This window comes from Barbatula barbatula (assembly GCF_947034865.1).
Source record: "Barbatula barbatula genome assembly, chromosome: 3".
NCBI classification, from domain to species: Eukaryota; Metazoa; Chordata; class Actinopteri; order Cypriniformes; family Nemacheilidae; genus Barbatula; species Barbatula barbatula.
In genome coordinates this window covers 8,502,698-8,527,782 of record NC_136764.1, presented here as the reverse complement: position 1 = coordinate 8,527,782, position 25,085 = coordinate 8,502,698, and the positions used below count along the sequence as shown (strand labels likewise).

General features: G+C 38.3%; 2 protein-coding genes across 3 annotated transcripts; one reads left to right on the top strand and one right to left on the bottom strand.

Moving 5' to 3' along the window:
* Positions 1 to 1,273: 1,273 nt before the first annotated feature.
* Positions 1,274 to 8,015, top strand: dhrs12lb (dehydrogenase/reductase (SDR family) member 12-like b). The gene is made up of 10 exons (XM_079452544.1): positions 1,274 to 1,768; positions 2,299 to 2,432; positions 3,409 to 3,491; positions 3,672 to 3,767; positions 3,860 to 3,941; positions 4,134 to 4,195; positions 4,475 to 4,579; positions 6,006 to 6,096; positions 7,092 to 7,229; positions 7,472 to 8,015. Exons 1-10 carry the CDS (start codon positions 1,713 to 1,715, stop codon positions 7,603 to 7,605), a joined length of 981 nt encoding a protein of 326 aa, XP_079308670.1. The 5' UTR covers positions 1,274 to 1,712; the 3' UTR covers positions 7,606 to 8,015.
* A 2,354-nt stretch (positions 8,016 to 10,369) lies between these two features.
* On the bottom strand, positions 10,370 to 23,889 carry cul3a (cullin 3a). Of its 2 annotated transcripts, none has more exons than XM_079453277.1 (16): positions 23,676 to 23,889; positions 18,178 to 18,375; positions 17,695 to 17,808; positions 15,730 to 15,890; positions 15,475 to 15,589; positions 14,955 to 15,183; positions 14,278 to 14,423; positions 13,860 to 14,036; positions 13,447 to 13,617; positions 13,256 to 13,363; positions 13,049 to 13,173; positions 12,820 to 12,916; positions 12,221 to 12,355; positions 11,876 to 12,062; positions 11,417 to 11,562; positions 10,370 to 11,338 (listed from the first exon to the last, which is right to left on the bottom strand). In XM_079453277.1, exons 1-16 carry the CDS (start codon positions 23,751 to 23,753, stop codon positions 11,207 to 11,209), a joined length of 2,319 nt encoding a protein of 772 aa, XP_079309403.1. In that variant the 5' UTR covers positions 23,754 to 23,889; the 3' UTR covers positions 10,370 to 11,206. The 2 variants fall into 2 exon arrangements, with proteins under 2 accessions (XP_079309403.1, XP_079309404.1); XM_079453278.1 differs by having other exon boundaries at positions 18,047 to 18,375; positions 23,676 to 23,865.
* Positions 23,890 to 25,085: the final 1,196 nt, after the last annotated feature.

Here is a 25,085-nt window from a genome sequence, read left to right as displayed (position 1 = left end):
GGGACTGGGTACAGAATCACAGACACTTATTCCGTGGGGAGGTGACGGAGCCGGCCTTTTTGCAGATGAACAGGGGTGATCGACAAAATGCCATCAAGAACCTCCTGGGGGGTCAATTCTCTGAGGCGAAGGATGACTTTTTGTTTATATTTTACTACCAAGAAGACATGGAAACATTTTTGTCATATTGTGTTGATGAACAAAGCCTAAAGGTCAATGCTATGTTCAACAATGAGAAATGTAGTGTGTGAGTGTGTGTATGTGCGAGTGAGTGTGAGTGATTGAGAGAGAGAGAGTGTGTGAGTGAGAGAGAGTGTGAGTGAGTGATTGAGAGAGAGAGAGAGAGAGAGTGTGTGTGTGTGTGTGTGTGTGAATGAGAGAGAGAGTGTGTGAGTGAGAGAGAGTGTGAGTGATTGAGAGAGAGAGAGAGAGAGAGAGAGAGTGTGTGTGTGTGTGTGTGTGAATGAGAGAGAGAGTGTGTGAGTGAGAGAGAGTGTGAGTGATTGAGAGAGAGAGAGAGAGTGTGTGAGTGAGAGAGATTGTGAGTGATTGAGAGAGAGAGAGAGAGAGAGAGAGAGAGAGAGAGAGAGAGAGAGAGAGAGAGTGTGTGTGTGTGTGTGTAATTGAGAGAGAGAGTGTGTGAGTGAGTGAGTGAGTGAGAGAGAGAGGGTGTGTGTGAGTTAGGAATAGAACAAATGTATGAATAAATTGAATCAATGCATATATAACTTTATTCTGTGTGTTTCTTTAATGCAGACATTTGTTAAACAATCTAGAACAGTTAAGTAGAACCCTCTTTAGAAAATTAAATGAAAGAAACACATCTGTATTTTCCAAAGTCTGTCTAGAGAATTTAAACAATTCAGTTTAATTTGACCATTTATTTAATTCAACAAAGTGAATTTATGCCACATTTAGTAGTTATTTTTTATAACAAACAGGCATTATAATGCAGCAACAATTTAACAAGCCAGGAAATATCTCAAAGCAGCTTAAGAAACACATTAAGAAAAAATAAACGTATAGGCCTACAGATATAATAAATACACTTATTAATAAATGTAATACAAAATCTATAAAAACACAGTGGGCGTATCGGGTGGCGAGTGTAAAGCATAATAATAATTATATTATAAATAATACCCGAAACTGCCGTAAAGTGTTTCGATTGATTTCAGACCGGAAGTGACGTCGTTTCGCGCATGCGCCGTACAAATCGTGTTTCCGGGACGGATCGGGTAGCGACAATTTTCACTCGGAAATGTGTCGGAATACGGAAGTAAAAACAATTCGAACTTCCGGTTCACGGGCACACGGGACAAAAAATAGTACATTTGCTTTTTAATTATTTTTTGGTATTTTGTGCAATGTATTTTTCAGCCCTTTCCATAATTTTGCAACCTTGTAAAGCATTTTTTCTAATTGTAGCGCAAACAGCGAGCAAATAAAAACAGTTAGGAAATTATAATAGAAAAGTAAAACAGAAAAGTTAAAAAATAACCTGAAATACAAAGTATTGTCAGATATTATAGGTGACGTAATCATAAAAAATGCCTAAAATCTGTAAGATTTATAAAACATGTGACCATCACACATGTGTGAGGACCTGTTATGTGTCACTAGGGGGCGCCGTGTAGAGCTACAGTTGTCACATAATCTAACACTCAGCTGTCATAACACTTCAGTCCAGTTGAGAGGAAACAACAGAACAAATGTCTCTCTACAGGAACATAGTCTGGTTTGTCAAAGGAATGCTGGAGTATACAAGGTAAAGGCCTCTATAGCAATATGATACATTATTAAAATAGTTTACAATTTTCTGGCAACTTGTGTTAACAAATGACTCTGCATACTAATATGGCAGTGTTTCTAAACTCTGAGATGTTTTTATTGCTGTGTTCATTGCATTAACTCAACGTTTTATTTGTTGTTGTTTAAACAAATATTCGACCAGAAATATGAAAAATCACAGCCTTGAAATGTTCCCTGGCAACTTAAATTGTGTTAGATTCGGTGGTTTCTTGAATAAATGTTGCTTTTGTAGTTCACCAAGTCATGTTCTGTGATACGCATTCATCTGTGCTCCGAGTTTAAGGTGAGTCATCAAGCCATTACAATGGGCCCTATTGAGACCCCTGATACTCACTCAAGTGCCTTGTCATCCCGCACAGAAGCTCCATTGGCCCCTGATCAGGGTTTTTGTCTCTTCTCTCAGATACACAGAGGTCACCCAACAATTCAGAATTGTGTTAAAACTTGCACTCTGAGATAAACGTTGTTGTTGGATGTTTCGAGCAGGTCTGGATTTGAGAATAACTCCAAGAGCTTTGCAGCAAAGGATCTTGACGTGTCCATGGTGGGACGTTCCTTGATGATCACAGGAGCCAATAGCGGAATAGGGAAGGCGACAGCCATGGCGATAGCAAAAAAAGGTTTATTCTTCAAAAGATCACCTGTTGCAGATTTATAGAATATGTATATTAGAATTATAGTAAGTTATAATTTGTCAAAAAATGCAATACTGCACTATGGTAACCTAAGATGTAGGGTCAAAGGTCAATATATCTGAAAGATTGTTATTGGCCATGCAGTTAAAATAATGATACAATTCTTCTTGAGTTAGTCGTATTTAGCCCAGTTTCCATCTTTGGAAACAGAACATGTGTTGAAGGGCATTGTTGAGTAAGCATATCAGGGCCATTGAGAAATATAGAGCAGTCTGTGTGTCTTGTTATGGGCATGTTGTAAAAAATACAGAAATGAAAACTGGGCTAGTTGTTACACTTTTTACTCTGGTGAATATTTACTGACTTTATTTCCTGTATAGATTGTGGTGGGGTGAACGAAGATAGAGTGGGTGTGGCATCCCATCTCTGTGGCACATTCATTTAAAGGTCCAATGTGTAATTTTTTGGAGGATGTATTGACCAAAATGCAATATAATATACAAAACTATGTCTTCAGAGGTTTATAAAGACCTTACATAATGAAGCATTATGCTTGTATGACCTTAGAATGAGCTATACTACATATCTACAAACACAGCGGGTCCCCTTGCATGAAATTCACCATGTTGTTTCTACAGTAGCCCTAAACAGACATACTGCTCTACAATGTGCGTTTCTTAAATACATTATCTCCTTTGGGAAAGAAGCAAAAGTGTGATGACATTTTGGTCTTCTGTCATCCTCCATAGTGCTTCAAAAGGGAGTCGAGTGAGCTGTTGGTTGCAATTCATAATCTCACCACTACATGCCCCTTAATTTTATACACTGGACCTTTAAGCAGAAAGTGCCCTTTAGGGAAAACTGAAATATTGTCTAACTATAGAAAGCACCAGAAAGCCATAAAAGATGGCACCCTATAACCTTCAAGTTACTGAGATTTGTCCCATTTCTTCTTCAAAAGGTGGCACCGTTCACATCATCTGCCGAAACAAAGAGCGAGCCGACAGAGCCAGAGATGAAATCATCTCAGCCAGTGGAAATTCTGTGAGAATCCGGCCAAACTCTGAGCATTGTCTCATTAGTTCTTTGCTTAATTTAAGTTGGAAAAATGTTTGATCCAAAGTGACTAATTTAGTAACAATTGATGTAAATTTTTGTAAAACAGCTGGAAAATGGCTTACCCTTCTCATATTGCTCTTAGCGTGTAATGTTTATTTGTTTTAGGAGGTTTACGTCCACGTGTTGGACCTCTCAGAGTCAAAAAGGGTTTGGGAGTTTGCAGAGGCCTTTAAGAGGGAACACACCTCTCTCAATGTTCTGGTATGAGCTTCATTCCTCACTATATTTAAAAAAACAGTAATGTTGCAGGTGCAGGACAGATGAAGAAGTCCTCTGTCTCCCACACTACACAGATCAATAATGCCGGATGTATGGAGCATCAGAGGGAAATTAACTCTGACGGAATGGAGAAAAACTTTGCGACCAATACTCTTGGTGAGTGGCTAATAGAGAAATATTGTACAAAACCATCATCTTCTAATCATGTAAAATTGTCAAACTGTCGAAAAAGCAACAAACATACACAACTTACAATGTGTCAATATGGGCATTAAGTTTGCAAATTGCAGTATTAGTTCTCTTGGGGTTCAGCCTCTCTATCTCGCTTTCTTTCTCTCCCCTTCGCAGGTGTTTATATTCTCACTAAATGTCTGATGCCGTTGTTGGAGAAAAGCAGGGATCCTCGAGTCGTGAGTGAACGCCATTGATCTCAAATGCCTTTCAATTTGAGGAATGACTTTCATTCCCACAAATAATATGCCTGCAACTGCTGGAGGTTCTTTCACAGTAGATTTACTGTGTGACATGCAAACAGTTATAGGGTTTTGCCACAACCCGTTATTTGTTAATATTTTCCATGGCAGTAATGTGTATAGGGGCCTCTGTTTCTGTCTTGTTACTCTAGATTTTAGGGGGTATTTGGAGTTTAATGTTTATTTTGCGGAGAGTAATGATTATTTCCCTGCTAGATCACAGTGTCGTCGGGAGGGATGCTGGTTCAACAACTTAATGCTGGCGATTTACAAACAGAGAGAGCTCCCTTTGACAGTACCATGGTATATGCACAAAACAAGGTATTCGATCAAAAATCTAATTTTTTCAGGAAATCTTAAAGGGATAGTTCACCTTCAAAATGAAAGTTCTGTCATTATTAATGACATTTGCTCTTAACAGGCAGAATATGTCTGCTGTAAACCTGTAACTAAGAATTTACATAAAAAAGGTAGATTAGGAATTTGGAAAAAAACAGAATCACTAATATAGAATCTTGAAGCATGTTAAGTACTTTTCGTCTTTGAATCTTACCATTCAACATTTTAATTGTAAACAGTTGGCTTTGTTGTGTCTGCCTTCTTACATCTCACTACAGTCATCTCCGCGCTGGAATTCACGCATGGTTTCTTTTACGCGCCCGCCTCCCGATTGGCTGAAGTTCGGTATTCTTCTGTCTAATTGGCTGACATTCTGCTTGGCCTCTAAGTGTAAACTCTGTCATTTTCATTTGAATGGTTAACTTTTTCATTGACGAACGCAAGTTGCTAGTACTACTGCACAAAGTTTCTATAGAGCACAAATCACGTGAAAAGCTAGTAACAAGTCTGTAAAAAATGAGTACTTCTATTATTTCTTTAGATCCCAACAGTGGACCGGCACACATTGAGCAACAGACTATTCGCCTAGTGTTAATATTCGCCAATAACCGGTAATCTCTACCAGTTTCTCTAACAGAAAACCGTCGGTCACCATTGACTTGCATTGCTTTTGTGTCCATACAATAGAAGTCAAAGGGGACGAGCGGTTTTCTGTTACCATTTTGTTATCAACATTTTTCAAAATTTGCAATATAAAGAAAATGACACCGTTTTAAAATCAACAACAGGGTGTCATGATTCTGCCTGCTCTTGTCTTGATTTTCTGGTCTAGGGGCAGACTCATGACAGACCCACGTGTTTTATGTGGAGAGAAACATATTATTGTCAATCAGGACATAATATGCGTTCTCTCCAGTCTCGTCATTTGGCCCCGCCCCTCTCGTTTCTAGTATAGCTTTCCTCCTGTGTCTCATAACCCACACCTGCCCATCGTTATCTCCTTTGTTAGTCTCCCCATTTAAGCAACCATGGTTCTTTGTTGTTGTTGTTGTTTACTGTGGTTTATTTTAATAAGGGGAAACATATCAGTCCCATCACTTCAAACAGCACCATTGTATTACCATCAGATACCCTCACTGATGTTCGCAAAGACTTTTACTTCAATTAATTTGCGAGTAAGATTTACCAAAAGATTATAGAATAAAGATGTTTTATTCATGAAAAGGTTCTAAAAGTCACCAGCAGTTTCAATTAAACTGAGATGATAAGAGTTACCTCAGGGTTACTCAGCTGTTGCCAGGCAACAGGTGATACGGTACAGACCCACGCATTTCCATTAAACAATATCGGATGCAGTAATGACCGTGACCTTTTACTAAAGACCTAAATGTGTGTGTTCTCTTCACAGAGGCAGCAGGTAGTAATGACAGGGTTTTGGGCAAAAGAAAATCCCAGCATTCATTTCTCTGCAATGCACCCTGGTTGGGCTGACACACCAGGTATGACTCATTTTATAGGAAACCAATCAAACATGCTGACTCTTAATGTTTAATTGGATTTAGCACAGAGATTATGGCTTCATTTGGTTTAATGAATTTGTTGACAGCATTTCAAGCTTAATAATTTGTACCCCTGGTTTCTTTAAGGCGAATTATGTCGTTTTCTCAGTGTCATTCAGTTCTGTGGGGCTGGACAGAGAATTGAAATGCTTTTTTAACACAAAAATAATTTAGTAAAGTCCTTGCTTCCTTCAACCTGAAAAATAGGATTTTCAGACTGATTTACTTTGCAGAAAGCAACATTCATTCACACCATTGTAATCACTGCATATAGGAATTTATTGTGTGTCTGATATTTGACCTGTGTTTTGACTTCATAACCTTTTATGTTTTACTTATAGTCAATGTTTTGTACAGCTGCTTTGTAACAATGAAAATTGTAAAAAGCGCTATATAAATAAAGCTGACTTGACCATTATTATTGGTCGGTTTAACATGATCATGACGATATAAAATCTGTATACAAGCGTGCCTTAATGATTTGTTTAAAACATTAGGCTGTAAATTATAAAAACACATCTTAAAGGGAAACTTCTAACAAAAATTAAGTCATCATTTGCTCCAAATCTGTATACATTTGACTCCCGTGGTAGGAAAAATCTATATCATTTTTTTGTACTGTTGAACACAAAAGTAGACATTTTGAAGAATGTAGTACAGGAAACTGCCATTGAATGTTTTCCTACTATGGTAGTCAATGGGGGACATGATCTGGTTGGTTATACACTTTCCTCCATTTACATTTTCCTTTACCAAATTGCAAATATCTTTATGTGTTCATCATTTATACAGATTTGGAACAACTCTAAGGTGAGTAAATGATTACAGAATTTTCATTTTTGGGGGAACCTTCCCTTTAACCAAAGAATCTGAGACATTGCATTAGTTTGACAAGCTTGTGTTTTAAACTCGTCACTTCTAATCTCTGCACTTAGCGGTTGCCACTGCGATGCCTCAGTTCTATCAGATGATGGGCGACCGTTTACGTACGGCGGAGCAGGGAGCTGACACAGTCGTCTGGCTTGCTATGTCAAACGCCGCCAGCGCATTTCCCAGCGGTCTTTTCTTCCAAGGTAACTTCCACTGAATAGAAACTTTTTCAGTTTGCAGTGCAGCGTCTTGCACAGTAAGCTAAACTAAAAGAATCCTGTACATGCATCGCCTACGAAAGACAAAATGACTGAATGCAGCTCCAGTCTTGTTTTTGTAAATGCAAACCTTTTGTTAATATGCATTCGTTCAGATGACTTCAGTGAACCTGCTTGAATCTAGTATGAAAAAAACAGTGGATCTCAGAACTAATGGTTTGTTTCAGATCGGAAGCCGGTGTCAGCCCACCTGCCACTTGCGTGGACCCACAGCTCCCAACATGAAGTCAAAGTGTTCATGAGGCGTTTGGAGAATTTGGCAGTATCTGTCAAACCTTTAGAGACGGCAGTCACATCTTAGACATCCTGTGAAGAAACCTTTGGATGCTTTAACTAATAATAAAGAAGACGATAACCAGCATCTTTAAAAAAAAACAATGCATAACATGCATATGGAAAGTTAAAAATGTCCTTTTTGATGTTTGTGAAAAGCAAACAAGCTTAATGTAATATAATATGACATTTCAGAGAAAGCTTCAGAAGAGCACATTATGCTTGCAATAATAAATGACAATTTGGGAAATTGAAATGCCATCTGTTTTTCCTGAAATAATTTCCCTTTCCGGTCTCTCACTTACCCATAAACCAAGAAAACTAATGTTTTTGGCTAATCAGTCACTGTCACAGAAAACTTTCTCTGATATAACCTCTCTGTTGAGTCATTTTACTGTAACATGTTTATGTTCAAATAAGATATAAACACCAATAACTAACAGTTTTGCCTTATGCTTATCAATCTGCAGATTAATTTCCCACAGTAAATTGATAATATCCAACATCCACCTGCGACACCACTGCATCATAAATGTGTCTCCAGCGGCCTCTATGCCAGGATGAAACGGATATAAAGCTTTAATTTCCTGCAGTGGTAAATAATTAATCACGCTCACTGAATGACACACTATGATGGTCTCGAATAAACAAACATCAACATGAAATATTATTGTATGACAGTATGCTGTGTTGGCACTGTCAGAATGTTCTTTGGCTGTGATGGCCATACATCTGTCAGGTGCAATAATAGTGTAACATCCAACACCCACATCAGGATTTTGTTCATCGTTTACAAAAACAAAAATAGTAGTGGTTGACCAACATACTTTTATCTTTTCAACAGTCAAAATCTAAAGAACACGGTGGTCATATCTTCATTATAGACCACTTTGGACATTGCTGGTCCAGAAGAACTTGTTTCAGGTTTTTAACACTGCACAAACTTTTGAATAAAATACAAACAAAATATATTTATAACCAAATCAGAATGTTTAAGGAATATCTTGAAGGTTCACAGTGCCTTGCAACGGTATTCATCCCTCCTCATTTTACTTACCTTTTGTTATGTTGCTGCCTTATCTTAAACTACTTTAAAGGATTGTATCAAGACACAAATCTGGGGAAGACTTCTGAAAATAAATCTGCTGTATTGAAGGTTAGCATGTAGCATGTAGCCTCCAATAATCCTTAATGATAGAGGTTTGGAACCACCAGATCTCTTACTTGAGGTGACCTCCTGTTCAAACTGAGCCATCGATGGAAAAGCGTCTTGGTTAGAGCGGTGACCAAGAAGCTCATGATGACTCTGGTTGAGCGCCATGATCATATGTGGAGATGGGAGAAGCTTACAGAAGGACAAACATCATTGCAACACGCCACCAATCTGGGCTTTATGGCCAAGTGGACAGACTCAAGCCTTTGCTCAGTGAAGACACATGAAAACTTGAAATATGCAAAACCACTTTAACCGAATCTTTCAAACTGTCAGAAACAAGATTCTCTGGACTGATGAATCGGTATATCTGGAGAAAACCAGGCACTGCTCAACACCTGTACAATACCGTCGCAATAGTAATGTTTGGTGGAAATAGCATCATGATGTGCATGGGAGAGTCTTTCAGCTACAGTGACTGGGGCATTTGTCAGAGAAGAAAAGCTCAATGGCACAAAATACATAGATAATGATTATGAAAACCTAGTCCAGAACATTCAGAACGTCGGACGGCAGAAAGTTCATTATCCAACATGACAATGATCCTAAGCACACAGCTAAAATAATGCAAGAGTGGCTTATGGACAAACTCTGTCTATGTCCTTTAGTGGCAAAGCAATAGCTTGAACCCAACTGAACATCTCTGTATAAACCTGAAAATGTCTAGAGGAGACATCAAAGGATCTGAGGAGAAGAATGGCAGAGAATTGCCAAATGCAAGTGTGAAGCCGGTCACATCATACCCAGTCTGCAAAGGTGCTTTAACCAACTACTGAGTCAAGGGTGAATACCTACGCAATGTACTTATTTCATTTTATTATCTTTAATACATTTGCAAAGTTCTACCTAAGTCACAAATCGGTTTTTTGTTTTTACATTATTGTGCATGGAGTGTAGATTAATGTAAAAAAAATATTAAAAGTAGTTTAAGATAAGGCAGCAACATAACAAAATGTGAATAAAATTAAGGGGGATGAATACTCTTGCGAGGCACTGTAATCACGTTTAGAAAAATTATAAAAATAAAATGAAACAAAGTGCTTTCGGACCAGTGTTTACATTTTGTGAAATGGCCTCTATTAAACTTTTGAATAAAAATAAATATTTGACTGCTGTCCAAGGACACAGTTTCAACCCAGCAAGAAGACATTTTCAAGCTATTTCTGTTCATTTACTTATCTTATACAAGCTGCCGTTTTATTTTTATGTACATTATTATTTTTATTTATTTATCATAGTGTGTTTTCAATGCATTTTTTCTTTATTTAAATAAAACCCATATTCCCTGATATGCGGTAGCTATTTTGTCTAATAAATACATTGAAGTTATAAGGTGACTCTTTTGTCAATTCTGTTCCATAGTCCTTATATTTAACCCACTAAACCCAAATATATATATTAATTTAATAAGATGTATACACACGCTTGCTAAAACAAAAGTCATGGTAACATTAACAATAATCATTTGTGTTTTCAACCGAAAATGAAGTGTCCTACAAACTTACAACATCAAACATCAGTCAATAAACCAGATTATTATTTTGTTGATGCAGAGGAAAACAAAGGTTAATTCATTTTTAGTTCACCTTTATTTCACCAAAGGATTCTTCCTAAAGTTGTTACTCCCTTTATATAAAACCTTCAAACCGCTGTGCAGATGTTCAACACTGTTCCGCTTTGCCCATTTATAAAAAGCAATCTGATTCTGATTGAACCAGACCCACACACAATTCACGTTTGGCAGTAATGGCATTTTAGACATTTAATTGCTGGAAATTGGAGATAGTGATGTAGTCTGTAATTCTCGGAGTCATCTGGCTGCTTTTCATTTCACATACCTCAAAGTCAAAGCCACCTGGGACAGCGCAGAACATTTGCGTTCCTTTAATAAACCAGGAACGAAATTACGATGACATGTTTTGGTTTGTCTTGACATTACCAAGGAAACCACATCAGCAAGGAAATGGCAAGCAGTTCAATATCAACATTTTTTATTTAATTTTTTTGTTTTATTTGGTAGCCATGTTCCAGCCGTTTTGTTAAGGTTTTTAATAATACCGCCTTTCATACGGTACTGAAAAAAAATAACAACATGTGCAGTGCATTCACATTTCCCAAGGGATTCTTTTCATTTCATCTCTAAGTGGGTAAAACGGTGAAAAGACTGAAGCTGGATCCATTCATAGCTGAGATTCTCGTGAGAGTGAGCTATTTAAAAATAATCTACAACACATAATGGATTTCTTATTTTGCCTCCTGATTATTTTCTGATTGTATGCTTTATGATTCATTGGTTTGCGTATTTAAATGAGATCCGCTACCCAGAGTCCGTCTTTTTTAAAAGGAACTTCCCAGTCCATGCGAAGAGCAGTCCAAAATCATTTTCATTCATCTCCTTGTGCGGAGATGCCGTCCACTACGCGACGTACGTGTACACTTTACGATCCTCTGGTGTCCGAGCCAAATATTCTCTTTCTATGAGTCCTTCAATGCGTTTTTTGATTACCACGGGACTCGGCAGAAACCGCACCTTCAGCTGCTGGGTCACCTGACAGGAAACAACCGGAATCAGAAATATGGAGTTTTACTGTCTCCGTGGAAACGCAGATGAAAAACACGCGCTCACCTCTGCCACCAGAACATTGTGCTGCATCTTCTTTCGGGATTTCATGATGCGTACGATGGCAGCCTCAATTTCATGCTTCCTGTCATCGTCCACTTTTTGTCGTGTCTCTTTCCGCTCTGGGTCTGACTCACCCTGTTTAGCAGCAACTGCAAGCCACAGAAGCATTTGTTCAAAACAGAGTTTGTGATTTCACAGTAAATATTTCAATCGCTCAGCATGATTATAAGAAATAAAAAACTGCAACTGTCCAGGATTCCCTTCAAATTTAAGGGAGCACAATGATTCTTATTCTATTATATAAGAATTGTTTTTTATATATATGCCAGAGCAGTCGTACAATAAAACTGTGTATTTTCAAGTATTTTAAGTAAACTTTTAGAATGACGAAAAAGGTTTTTCCCAAAGCATAACTTATATTTATTTCACAGGAAACAGCGTCCCCTCGTTGTTACACAATACCTGTTTGTATTTTGACTCTGTGCAGTTTGGAGGTAAACTGATCATTGACTGTAAACACATGGCCGCTTTCGATCTCTTTGCTCTTTGGCTCTTTCGTGAGAACACGCTGGGTGGGTTTCCCGCAGGCCAGAGACTGCAGTGCCCGCACCAACTCCCGCTCAGGGATGTCTGTCTCCTGCTGGATCTCCTGAAGGTCACACACCAACCGGAGCAAAGGTTTGACTTTTTATAAAGCAGAGGCTGACCCACTTTTATTTGATTTTAATGCAAGAATCCAAGTTGAAAATGATAAAAAATACAACGAAAAAGACCGTCCAGACTGGGAACAGTTGAGAGTAGTTGTACCTCAAAGGTAAATTTATCTCTGTTGTTGAAGAGCATGAGAATAGTCATCTGGAAAGTGGAAACCTGTAGAATGTGCTTGCGTGTGTTTGAGCCTGTTAGCAAAGCCCCTCCCACACCAACATCTGAGCCGTCCTCCTGCACAGAGAGAAAAATTATATTAACTTGCATCCATCCAAAAGTCCAAACTAAACAAATCTGGTATTTCAAACCCGACATCAACCTTAACGTTAAGTTAAAACAAAAATGTCAAACAAGATAAATTGATAAGAGATACTTTTGATTTTGCATTAGTAACAAAGCTAAATTTGTGACATTTTGACAGACTTTTTTCTTACTGAAAGCAAAATGCTACATGAACAGACAAAATAACAGAACCTTCAATGTTATTGAAAATTGTATGTGGAACACTGTTTCAGACCAATGATATTGAACTGTGGGCGGTGCTATGCAGTATCCATAATAGGAACCAAGCGACTGATAAAACATTTTGATGTTTAAAAGTCATGGCTGAGTAAGACTAAAACCGCAAAGCCAAGAGATCTATTTCTTGTCACTCTGGCAAGAGTAAGATGTTTGTAAGATTGTGTGATTGGCTGTACCTTCTTAATAGCGCCATGGAAGGTGGCGTTGAGATCTGCAGAGCCCATGTGGTGCTGGAGTGTGAGCTGTCTTCCGCTGTGCTTAGCCAAATAAAACCTGCAGAGAATTTAACTCATGTAAAACCAAGCAAGCAAATGTTATGTATTTAATGAAGTTTCTTCCAATCACCATAAAGGGTTCGAACAAAGAAACAGAAAGGTCATATCAGGGTATCACAATCAGCTGTACCTTCTGAAAACCTCAAAGGCGTGGCGAGGAGAGTTTGGGATGTTGCATTTGGGCGTGGCCGACTGTGTGGGCCAATAACCCGTGGTCAGAACTCTCACTGTGAGGTCAACACCACAGAGAGAAACCTGCAACCCAAACGACAGACTAGTTGAAATAAAGTTTAATAATGCAACGTGAAGTCTTAAGTATACATGTGTGTTCGTGTACCTGTGATGTTTGCAGGTGGTGGCGGAATTCATCCATCGTGGTATTAGAGATGCTCATGTCTCTGAACATGCCCTCCAGTTTAGAGGTGAACTGACAGCCACACTCCGTCTGACACAAAGAGAGAGAAGGTGAGCAGGTCATATAGACACATATTGTGGAATGAAGGCAAAGGGAACAAATGTGATGTCCACCTTTAATTTGGAGATCATGTTTTTCTCAGAGTCGTCTGAGACGCTCTTGTTGGTAAGGAGTCTTCTAGCCAGGTGCTGTTTGTAGTAGCGCTCAAACACGTCTTTCTCCTGCATGAATCTGAACAACACCATTGCTTTGTCCAGGATAGACTCCACCTCCTGTTCTGTTAGCTAAACCAAACACAACAAAACCGTGACTTCACCAAAACTCTTTCGTATGTTAATGGACCAAAAAATGTACATGACATTCTCTGTACATGTAACACAGAGAAAGCAAACATTGTTTATTACATATAGTACAAACATTGTTAGAATAAAAAGAGACGAACATCCCAGTTCAAATCACTCCTTCTAGTAAAATAGGTACTCGGCTCAGAATCTCGTTCATGTGTATATTTTCTATAATCTCTTACCCCTTTCACCCCTTTCTTCAGTTTGTCGTCAATGAAAAGCGAGAGGTATTCGGGCGACCTCGAGTTGAGATTGAGGAAATACTCAAAGTCTCCGGCTATAGTCTGTTTGAATAGCCTGTCATCGTTAAAGGACTCCTGCAGGAACCGGTCAAAACGCGACTTCAAGTCCAATAAACCCTGAGAGATTCACACAGAAAAGAAAATCCTTAGTCTAAAACAACTGTAAACATATCACGATAAGGTTTCTGATGCAAACGTTTACAAATATTCACTAGTTTAAATGTAAAAGCTTGCTTAATTTGAATAACATTCGACACAGCTCAGGAGCAGGACAGGAGACTTTTGATTTCATCACTCGAACTCGAGTCAGTTAAAGTTTGCCCATTCAATCAGACAGCGTTTATTTTTGTTTGGGTACCTGTATGTAGTCAACAGGATTTTTGCCCTCTCCTTCCTCTGACACCAGTGCTTTGCCTTGTTCTCTCAAGTACCAGCTCATGCACTCGCACATCGTCTTAAGCCCGTTCGGAACCCGACCGAACAGCTTATACATGCACGCCAGGTCTGAAAGTTAAAGTAGAAAAGGAAGGGAAAGAAAAAGTACTACAGTCAAGTCAGAAGTTTCATTGTATTCAGTTGCTGATGCCAATCTGTACTAAAAAAAGAACTACGACCGATGTAGTGCTAGCGCCCCCTTGTGTTAGTTCAAAAATATGGTACTGCATATATATAAACAGGTGAGAAAAGATTGAAAGACCATTTCAAAATTACTCTCTGAATTTACTATTTATAGGAATGTGTTGAGGTAAAATGATCCTTTTTGTTTCATCCTGTGAACTACTACCCATAATCCTCCCAAATCTTGAATATTGGAGAAACAGGTCAAAATAGCAGAAAATATTATCTGTATTCTTTCAATATTTTCAGTTCATATTCAATTTTAAGCAATACAACAGTAACATATGTACATGTATTTAGGTAGAGTTATTTTGGAATGTTCTCTTGATTTCTCTTTCTGTCATTAATGAACGATTCAGTGAGCTAAAAGCTCAATAAATAATAGGTAAAAATTTATATTTTTGTGCACAAACTTACCTTCTGTTTTGCCGTTCTTGAGCATATGGACCAGCCCTGAGTTCTCCATCTCTACGATGGACTTCATGTGTTTGGAGATGAGCTCTCTCTCTACCACCTTCACGATGGGCTCCTCGGTGGTCTTGTCCAGGCAGTGCATCACTCGCTCAATCTCTTCGTTTATCCGAGCCTCCACTTTCTTGATGTACACGCTGGCGCTGTTCTCTGCCAGGAACTTCTGACTCTCCATCTACACACACCAAAAAAAGAGACTTTAAAAACTTGAGACTAGAGCTGAGAAGAAGCACATCAAAATAATTTGACATTTGTATTTTAAAATAAGACATGACATTTTATTCCCATCAGCTGCAAAAATGCTGTCAGCGTTACGGACAATTATGCTTTTGTGTTATGAAACTGCATTTCATTAACGTGTCAGAAACATCTCCTTCCTCTCTCATTTAAACATCCACTTGTGCTCATGGCAGTGACAATAAAATGCTTCGTTTGGGAAGTAAAGGCGGCCTGATAAACCACCCACCTGGAAGAACTCTGCAGACATGTTCAAGAATGGGAGTTCAAAATCCTCCTCGTAGACCGAACGACCTTCTAATCCTAAAACCATCAGCATCTGACAGGCATTCCTGATGGCCCCCCTATCACGACACATGACATCACAAAGGTTAGGAAGATTCATTCTCCTACAACTACGTGTGCACATCCAGTGTGCAAGGGATAGAGAGCAATTACACATCATTGTATTCATTATTAAATTGCAAGTACAGAAAGACAGTACCTGTCGACCACCTCTCCTCTGCGTTCTCGAGCGATCATGTCCAGAAGTGTTTGTCTGAGATGATCTCTGATGCAGCCGTACCGAACCACCTGATCTCTGAAGATGATCAAGCCCAAATTATAGACGTTCTCCACATTATTCTGCTGAACATACACCCGGTCCTATTGACAGAGAGCAGGATAGATTATTACGATTTTACATAAATACTGACATAAATATCATGTACAGTTATAGATTGTGAAAAATATATTTAACATTTTTGAAAGGGGGAGGAGGGTGTTGATGTTGATATTTTCTATGGCCATGAAAGCATTTGGTTTGTTATGAGGACAACAAGTTTGCGCTTAATATTAAAAGGTTTAGAGGTCGACCGATTTATCGCTTTTGCCGATTAATCGGCACAGATAATCATAATGTTTGAAGATCGGCAATAATCCTAACCGGTAGTTTTTCCTGGTTGCGTTTGATCCAGATGCAGCAGGGAAAGCTCTACTGTGATAAGCGGGTGGAGAGTTCTGAGTATAGTGTAAAACAGCAGCCTCTAGAGGTGGAAATAAAACTGACAGCCTGTCTGGTTTGGGAGCGGAATACATCAAATGAAGGTTTAAAGGTTTCACAACGACAAGGCAGAGCCAGTTGCAGTAAACATGATGTTAAAAAGAAATGAATATATAGACTATATGCTGCATTTAATGGGGAAAAGCAGTATTTTTGCCGACAGGGCTGAGTGCGCGCAACCATTAGTAGCATATTAACATTAGCTTAAGAAGTTATAACATGGTGACAAAAATACGCACAGAAATGTTAAAATTGTATTATTGTCACTATGGATAGGCATTTGTCAGTATTGTGTGTGTGTGTGTGTGTGCCTCCAAAATAGAAAACAGATGACAGAGACAGCACAAACGGCTAATGTTAATAATATTTGTTTTAATGTAAACAAACATGCATGTGAACACGATAGTATGTATTGTAAAATATTACAATGGATCCGTCCTTCTGCTAGTTTGATGCCAAGAAAGTTTTAAATTATTAAAATTGTAGAAATGACCTACTTACAGTTTTGTTTAAATCATACACTGGAGTTTAATATTTACTAATGTAGTTAATATGTATGTGTTTTATTTAAAAGTACAACACAGTTTAGTGGTTCAAGCAACTAGTTAATTGATGTAATACACTTCATTGCTAATTTACCTTGTGTTTTTTTATTTAATTGAAATAAACCATGAAAAAAAAACTATCCGTAATTAAACGTTATCAGTAGGTACTGACCACCTTAGTTATCGTCAAAATCCAATATCGGTCGACCTCTAAAAGGGGTCATAGGCCGCGAATATGGGTTTTTCTGTGTGTTTGGTATGTTTATAAGTAACCTCCATGCGTGTATCAGACACGTAAAATTGCAAAAATTTTAGTGTTGGAACAAAAGATGCATTCTATCTAAAAGAATGTTCACCCAGACCTACCTGAAACGCCTCGTGTAACCACATCCCCACAAATCTACGTCAGTTCGTGGTATAATTTGATTTAGACCGCCCAAATGTATACGCAGTAAGGTGGGCGTACCTATCAGTACACTTGCTTTGAAACCTGATGTTCCAAATATGGTAAGAGGCGTTACATTTCCGTCACACGCTTGCAGAATGAGACCAATCGCTAAGCACTGGTAAACTGGCCAATCATAGCACACCTCGCTTTTCAGTGCGATGAGCTTTGTCAATAATCTGTGCGTTTCAGAGAGGCGGGGCAAAGAGGAGATACAAACATGGACGGTATGTCGAAAATACAGTGTTTTTAACCTTAAATCATGTATACACATTGCATTACATCTAAAACAAACTATAATATTCGTTTTAGCCATGTCATATGACCCCTGACATTTTCCTCCACAACCTTTAATTGTTTGTAATGTTTCCCAATAATCTTTATAATATTACACTTTCGAAATGTTAAATAACCTACCATGTACATCAGGATATCTCTAATCATGACCATGGCCGTCTGGTGATCATTCCACGCCTGATTTAACGTTTGCAGGAAATTGTTGTTTAATGAGTGTAGTACGTCTTCTCTTACCTTAAAACAGTTAAAAAAATTGATATTATTGCAAAGAGATAACTTTGAACGTCCTGCACTTGTGTGATGGTCACATCACCGTGAGAACATCTTCCCCAGGACCAGGCAGGAAGATCTGCATCTGTGACAATATCCACAAAGAGATAACTCCCCAGAGACTTCATTAAGACTGTATCTATACATAAATAGGCAGTATAATGTATATCTGAGAGCTTTACTGTGTAAAATATGTACATACATAAATAGAAGCAGTGCTCGAAGTTTAATATAGCTGTAACACCACACGTGTCTTCTCCAGATCAGATCTACCTAAACCACACAGAGCTGAGGATGAAAATCAAGATGTGAGTGTAAAATAGGAGCTCATACTTTGTTGATGAGGTGTTCAGTGACCACCTCCCTCAGGCCTGTGTAGAGCTTCTCCCCATGTTTGTGTAACACCATGGTATACGCATTCCTGTAGAGCTCCTCGAAGCTAAGCCCGCTGTTGTTTTTCCTCTGGATCTCCTGTATGGCGTTCTTCAGAAGATCCCAGATGTTATTGACGTACTTCTCATCCATGGTCATCTACAAAACAATAAATCATACAATCAGCCAAAATCTGAATCTGTCATTTAGGCAGTAACAAGTGAGCGGGTACAAAATAAACAATTTCTGCACAATTCCAAGCAGGGCTGTTCATCACGATTAATAGTATCAACTATAAAAGTTTGTGTTTAAATAATATTTGTCTGTGTACTGTGCATATTTGTTATAGACTCATACACATTCATGTTGGAAATATTTGCATGTATGTATTAATATTTATATATTATTTACATTACATATAAACATTTATTCATTTTGTCATATTTTTATAATTATATGTGTTTATAATTGAATGTGTTTATGTTAGGAATTTCAAAATACACAGACATATTATGTAAACACAAATTTTTCCTGGATGTTATTAATCGCAATTAATTGTTTACATTTAGTCATTTAGCAGACTCTTTTATCCAAAGCGACTTACAAAGAATTCAGGGAGCAATAAGCGATATGTCATAAAAGAGCAATAGTACAATAGGTGCTAACACAAAGTTTATAGTTTCAACAAAAGCCAGACAACTACCTTTGAGAGAAGAGTGAGGGTTAGTGTACTTTTTATTTTCTTCTTTCATTTGTCTGTCAAGTATTCTACCTCCGACTAGTATACATTTTGAATGTATACTTCTTTATATATTTGATTTTAAGAATTTAAGAAGAGATTAAGAATGATCTAAATGTCATAAGATCCCAAAATGAATTGAAAGCAGAATTGAGCAACAATTCTGAAAAGTTATTTAATTCCAGTAATTGATTACATAATAATGCATCACACCCACACTGCCCATTTAGGGAAGAAGTTTGATACAAGAATGTCCGCCTGTCAGACTTTATGACTCTAGTATTAAAGGGATAATGTACAGGCAGGCGGTTGTTATTGCAGAAATAAGTCCCAATAGTGTGATCAAGAGCCCACGCGAAGCGGAGGGTCTTGGATCACACTGAGGGGGCTTATTTTGCAATAACAGCCGCCTGGTTGTACATTATCACGCTTATTACACGGCTACTTGCCACATGAGGAAAAAAAACTGTATAAAATAATATTCTATTAGCTAATTTTAACCGAATGCAGACCTTTTACTTTAATCATTTGTAAATATAAAATCATATCTGTTATTAAAAGACATATTTATATTTGATTTGCAAAAATAAATCAAAAAGATTTGCTGCATCTGGGTCACCGTGTGTTATTAGTTTTGAGAGGTTGGGATCGGGGAATAACAAACCTGCAAATGTCAGAACCTAGGCTGGCCAATCAGAATCTAGCATTCCAACGAGCAGTGAAATAATGACTTTGTTCACAATAAAATATCACAATGTTCAAACTGGTGTTTTGTGTGAGCCGTAGCACAGTTTACTCTTCATCACTTACCCTTAGCAGATGCCAGGATAAAATAATCTTGACTACAGGGCTCGTGATACAGTAGTTCAAAAAGACTCAATACTTCACCATAAACTAGTCGGACTGGCACTTCACAGCTAATTATATTGTGAATTACATTTTTCAACATCTGTGACCAATTATGCATGTCAAAACATTACACTTCGCCAGAGCTCGACTTCATTATGATGCTCGCAAACCCGGCTCCCGGCTCCAGAGGACAGGTAGAATGGGTCAAACGTCGCTCACTGTATGACTTTTTCTTTCGAGCAGATCTTGAAAACAACAGACCGGTGCAGACTAGCTTTTGTCTGATCAAAGACAAAACGGGCTGAGCCATTAACAAGGGCAGAACTGTTCACAGAGATCTGCTTATGTGCTATAACCGAGTATTTAGGGCTGATCGATTATGACACAAATCATAATCCCGATTATTTTGGCCAATATTGAGACCCCGATTATTTAACACGATTACTCATTATCCTTATTTTTACATAGAAAAAAATACTTGGCTTTTTAACTCTGAATTTAACTGAAAGATAAATGTAAAGAAATAGCACTGCTGAACCACTGTAAAGGAAAGGTGTGCGCTGTGGATTTATACTACAAGAAAAGAGAGGATGCTTGACAACAATGCACCCAGACAACAATGCTTGGTAAATTCCTTCACCAAAATTATGTGATAGAAAAAATCTGTCCAATCAGGTGGTGACCTTATGCAAAGGTTCGGTATTTTTAGATTTTGACCGCAGTCAAAACAACACAACACGTATTGCATTCGACAAACAATAACAATAGAAAAGGATTAACCGCACCTATACTTAAATACGATCTAAAATAATCATGGGAAGGTGTCCAAGTATAAGTGGCTTTATGAGTTTCATGTGCTTTCCATCCTGACATTAGCTGGACCTGTATGAACAGCATGTCTAAACATTTGGTTTACTTTGTGGTATATCAAGCCAGGGTGGGACGTTATGAGTCAAGGCAAACAAATGTGTTACAGTTTATGATTCAATAATTCAACGATTATTAAGCAGGAATGTAAACCAATGAGAGATAAAAGAGGTGCAGAGTTTTCCCACAAATGTTTTAAAAGATTATGCTTATATTGGATTCATACAACATTAAGGATCGATTTGGGCAGCAAAAGCAAGAATTTTACATTCCTGTTCATAACCGGGGGATCATTACACAAAGTAGATTTCGTAAAACGTTAAACTGACCAAAAAAAGAACCAGTTTTTCAATAAACAGAAACCCCTGCAGCTAAATGTATGCAAAAGAAAATATGCACATACACACTATGTAGTTGGTTTCTCAGGGATAGATCACCCAAAAAGATAAATTCATCATTATACAGCCATCCATGTTGCTTAAAACCTGTTTACAACTTCCTTCCATTAAACACAAAAAACGACCCAATTAAATGAAATGTCCCATACCATAGAGCTCAATGGGAGGCAATGCTCTTACAAACAAAGAAGTGCCACAACCAACACTAATGCATTAATAAATTAGTCTGTGAGCTAACGGACACAACGGTGGCGGAAAATTTAACTTCAAAGCGAAATGCAAAAGCACCTATTTGGAATAAATGCCAACAGGGAACCAGTAAACTTCGCTTGATGAAGGTGGCAGCATCCGGAGGTCACACTTTGAATGTACACGCACACATTCAAGCGCACCACAAAAATTAGGCGTCCAAAATGGGCCCAGAGGCAAAACATCAGCCGCAAAACCCCGAAACACACAAATACAACAATCGATTCGTGGTGCGTTTGGGAAATGTGCAAAAACATGAGGATGGTCATCCCAAAAGCTCTGCTTCTTCAGACGAGTTATTACTTTTTCCCCATATGGGATTTCCTACGTGTACAGCTTTTTCCCCACAATGGGAGTTAAAGTCTAAACCACTCACATGTACATTGTGGATAAAACATTTTAGACATTTTAACAAAACACCTTAACGTGGAGTTTTTATATTCGTTTTTTATTTGTTTGTCGCACAATGTGTGCAGTGATTATTCATCTTGTTGATAAAGGCACCTTATTTAACATTAAAAGTTTTAGTTAAAAGTTTTTAATATTCGTTTGTTTCATATTTGATGGTTGCAGGATGTGTGGAGTGATTTTACGTTTTGTTGATAAATGCACATTTTTTAACATGAACGTTTTAAATATATATATTTGGCATGGTGTGTGTGATTATTGGTTTTGCAATAAAAGTGTATGTAATATAAGCGAGGGTCGCGCTGTTTTCTGTATTTTTATTTAAAAAAAAATAATTAACCCATCATGAATTCCAGGAAATGCAGCTGAATTGCTGCTAATGAAGTAAATCGAGACGTGAGCACATCCACATTTTCAGCCACCCGGAAAGCCCCGACACGCAACCCCGGGTAGACCGGTACCACTGTTGTTTTTACACCTCTATTAACCGGTGAGAAGATTCCGTCATTGCAACATCCATAGTGAGCATGCACTAAATGCTACATTCCTAGCAACATTCTAAAAATACGAATAATCTAAATGATGAGATGAACTTGTGCCTAAATGCAACTGAATAAAAAAGCCATTAAATGCAGTGACGCTATAGAGCTGCACTGTAAAATACTGAGAACAGGTGGTCCATCAGCACAGACCACATGGAGGAAGTTAGGAGGAGGCGATACCACAAAAAAAGATCATAATGCTGCTGTGAGATGTTTAATGAATCCCTCTGACACGTCACATCTGAACAAGAACAACATATTTTTCAGCGTTTCTGATCATGAATGACACTTGTCAAGCCATGTTGACTTTCTGGGATGGGAAAGGGGTTTTCCAGACCCTCAACATAAAACGGACACAACTGAAAATAACTAGAGCACTGAAAACGGTTTAGTTTCTGAGAACACAAATCAATAACAAATACACCATAAATAAAACAAAACGCTAAGCGAAACATCACAACCATCCCTGTGGTGACAAATAGACAAACCAACATCCCTGAAAAACTCAATAATATCCATTGGGCTAAAACTACTAATACTACACCCTCTCCTAAAAACAGCAAAATAGCAATCATCAGAGAACTTTGTATACTAGCTTTGTATACTGTGCTAGGCTTTAATGGACTAGTTTTGATGCACTTATGTATTTTGTTGCCTATGTTGTTATAATTGTTTCCTCATCTGTAAGTCGCTTTGGATAAAAGCGTCTGACTAAATGTAATGTAAAATGTAGAACAGGTCCTGATAACAGTACGGGCTTGTTTTGCTGGCCCAGTCAGCCCAGATTTTGACTTGCCCTGTAAGTTATATTTACCATGCAAAACTGGTTATATGTGGCAGGTTTCATTTTCTAAACCAAAACTCTCTTCTTCTGGCCATGCTTTTGTCCGATAACAGCCCTTTGGACTACACAAGTAGACTACACAACTTCTACCATCAGTGGCACAATGAACCACACAACATCAACAACAGCCACCGGCATAACAAAACAATAGTAGACCCTAAACATATCAACACACTGCGAGAGAACAAGATCAAAAGACAACATATTTTCCGCAAGACCTGGGTTGCTACAGTTAAATGAGCAACATATACAGTTTGTGTACATACACTATACTAACTACTAACGTTATACTTCATAGACTGAACGTTTCTGTGTTCAACACTTTTCTATTACAGCTCAAACCACCCCCTCTCTTTTTGCGAATCCATTTACATACACGCTTACAATCTACACACGAAAGCCATTATTATCATTTCACGCGATTTACTCCAGAACTTCCGCAGATCTGTTTTAACTCGTTTTACGAACATCTCAATCCGACGTGGCCTGCTTTTCTGCCCGACCCCGGCCCTCGAGTGATTGTCGCCGCCGCTGGAGGCGCACTCATTCCGGCCGATACTCACGGGGAAGGCGCGGATCCGCATCTTGGTGTCCTTCTTGGGTTTGAGGTTGGACATGTTTGGGTTAGGGAGCGATGCCATCAACAGACGTTAGGACGGGTTTGCTGAGGGCAAACGCGGACAGATTTCGCCCTCTTTCCCCCCGGGTTTGAGTCCCTCTATCTCACTCACGGGCTCTACAGCGATGGCGGATGGCGAGTTCTCGCGAGAATGCAGCATGCGCGCACTGTATCGTTCCCACTATCGCGAGAGCGGAGGCCAGCTGGCGTTGACATGTGGTAAACAGCGGAGCGGCGGTGAGATGTTTATGGATCGAAGGAAATCTTCATATAAACTTTATAACGTGAAGTTTAAACGTCACATTGTGATGCTTTAGCATCGCATGGGAGTTTTTTTTATTTGTGCGGAGCTGTTTGTTTATTCTTTATTACTTTTATTAAAGGAACGATGTGCGTTTGACAGGTAAATTCCTCTGTGAGTGTTGCTTGTTTAAATGCAACAGGGTTGTTGACAGCAGAAAATGCAAGTAACTAAACTCGATTTATTTCGCCTGCAGGTCACCATTCGTATCTGCTTTGGAATGGAAAAGGAAACAGGATGCTGGATTGTTTGTAAGTACTGTACCCAATGCGCAAAAACATTAATGTGGTCATACAACTAAGATGACATTTTAATCACCACTAGGTTTGTAGTAAAGCATCGCTTGCTCAAACACGCTCATTTCAGTCCATTGTCGCATAGCAACCAATTTGATACGTCTATAAAAGTGCTGAAACTGCAAACCTGACCCACACTGGGGCAGAGATTGTGGTCTGGTTTTGGGAATCATGGGAAATGATTTAGCTCACATCCTTGTACCTTATCAGACATGTATGTGATTTGGCTCATATGTGTTGATATTTTTTAATATGTAGGCGAGTGCTGATTCATTTTCATATACCACAAACTGGCTGCCCAAAAATGAAAATTCTCACCCACCCGCCATGCAAAAACTCACATTACTTTCTTTTCTTTTGTGGCACATTAAAGGAAGATTTTATGATTGACAGGCCAAATTCATTTTTATTATATGTTATTGCGTTCTTGGGTTCCATAGTTAAGACTGTCATAATGGTTTTGAATAAAAAATGTCATTGATGAGTGAACCTTTTATACCTCGAGCTGCTTTTTTATTCACTAAACAATAAACATTTGATTCATGCAGTGCTTTAATGTTTTTATTTCTGCACTAGGCTTGCTTGTCTATAAATATGCAAATCTAAAACATTTGAATAGTCGTTGATGTTAGACTTGTTTGCTGGGCAGAGATCAGCGGACTAAAGTTTGTTTAATCCAGTTTCCTCAAATTACACATTAAACGTTCAACAGCTCATTGTTTGATCCGTTGCCTAAATTGAGATTGCTTTATTATGA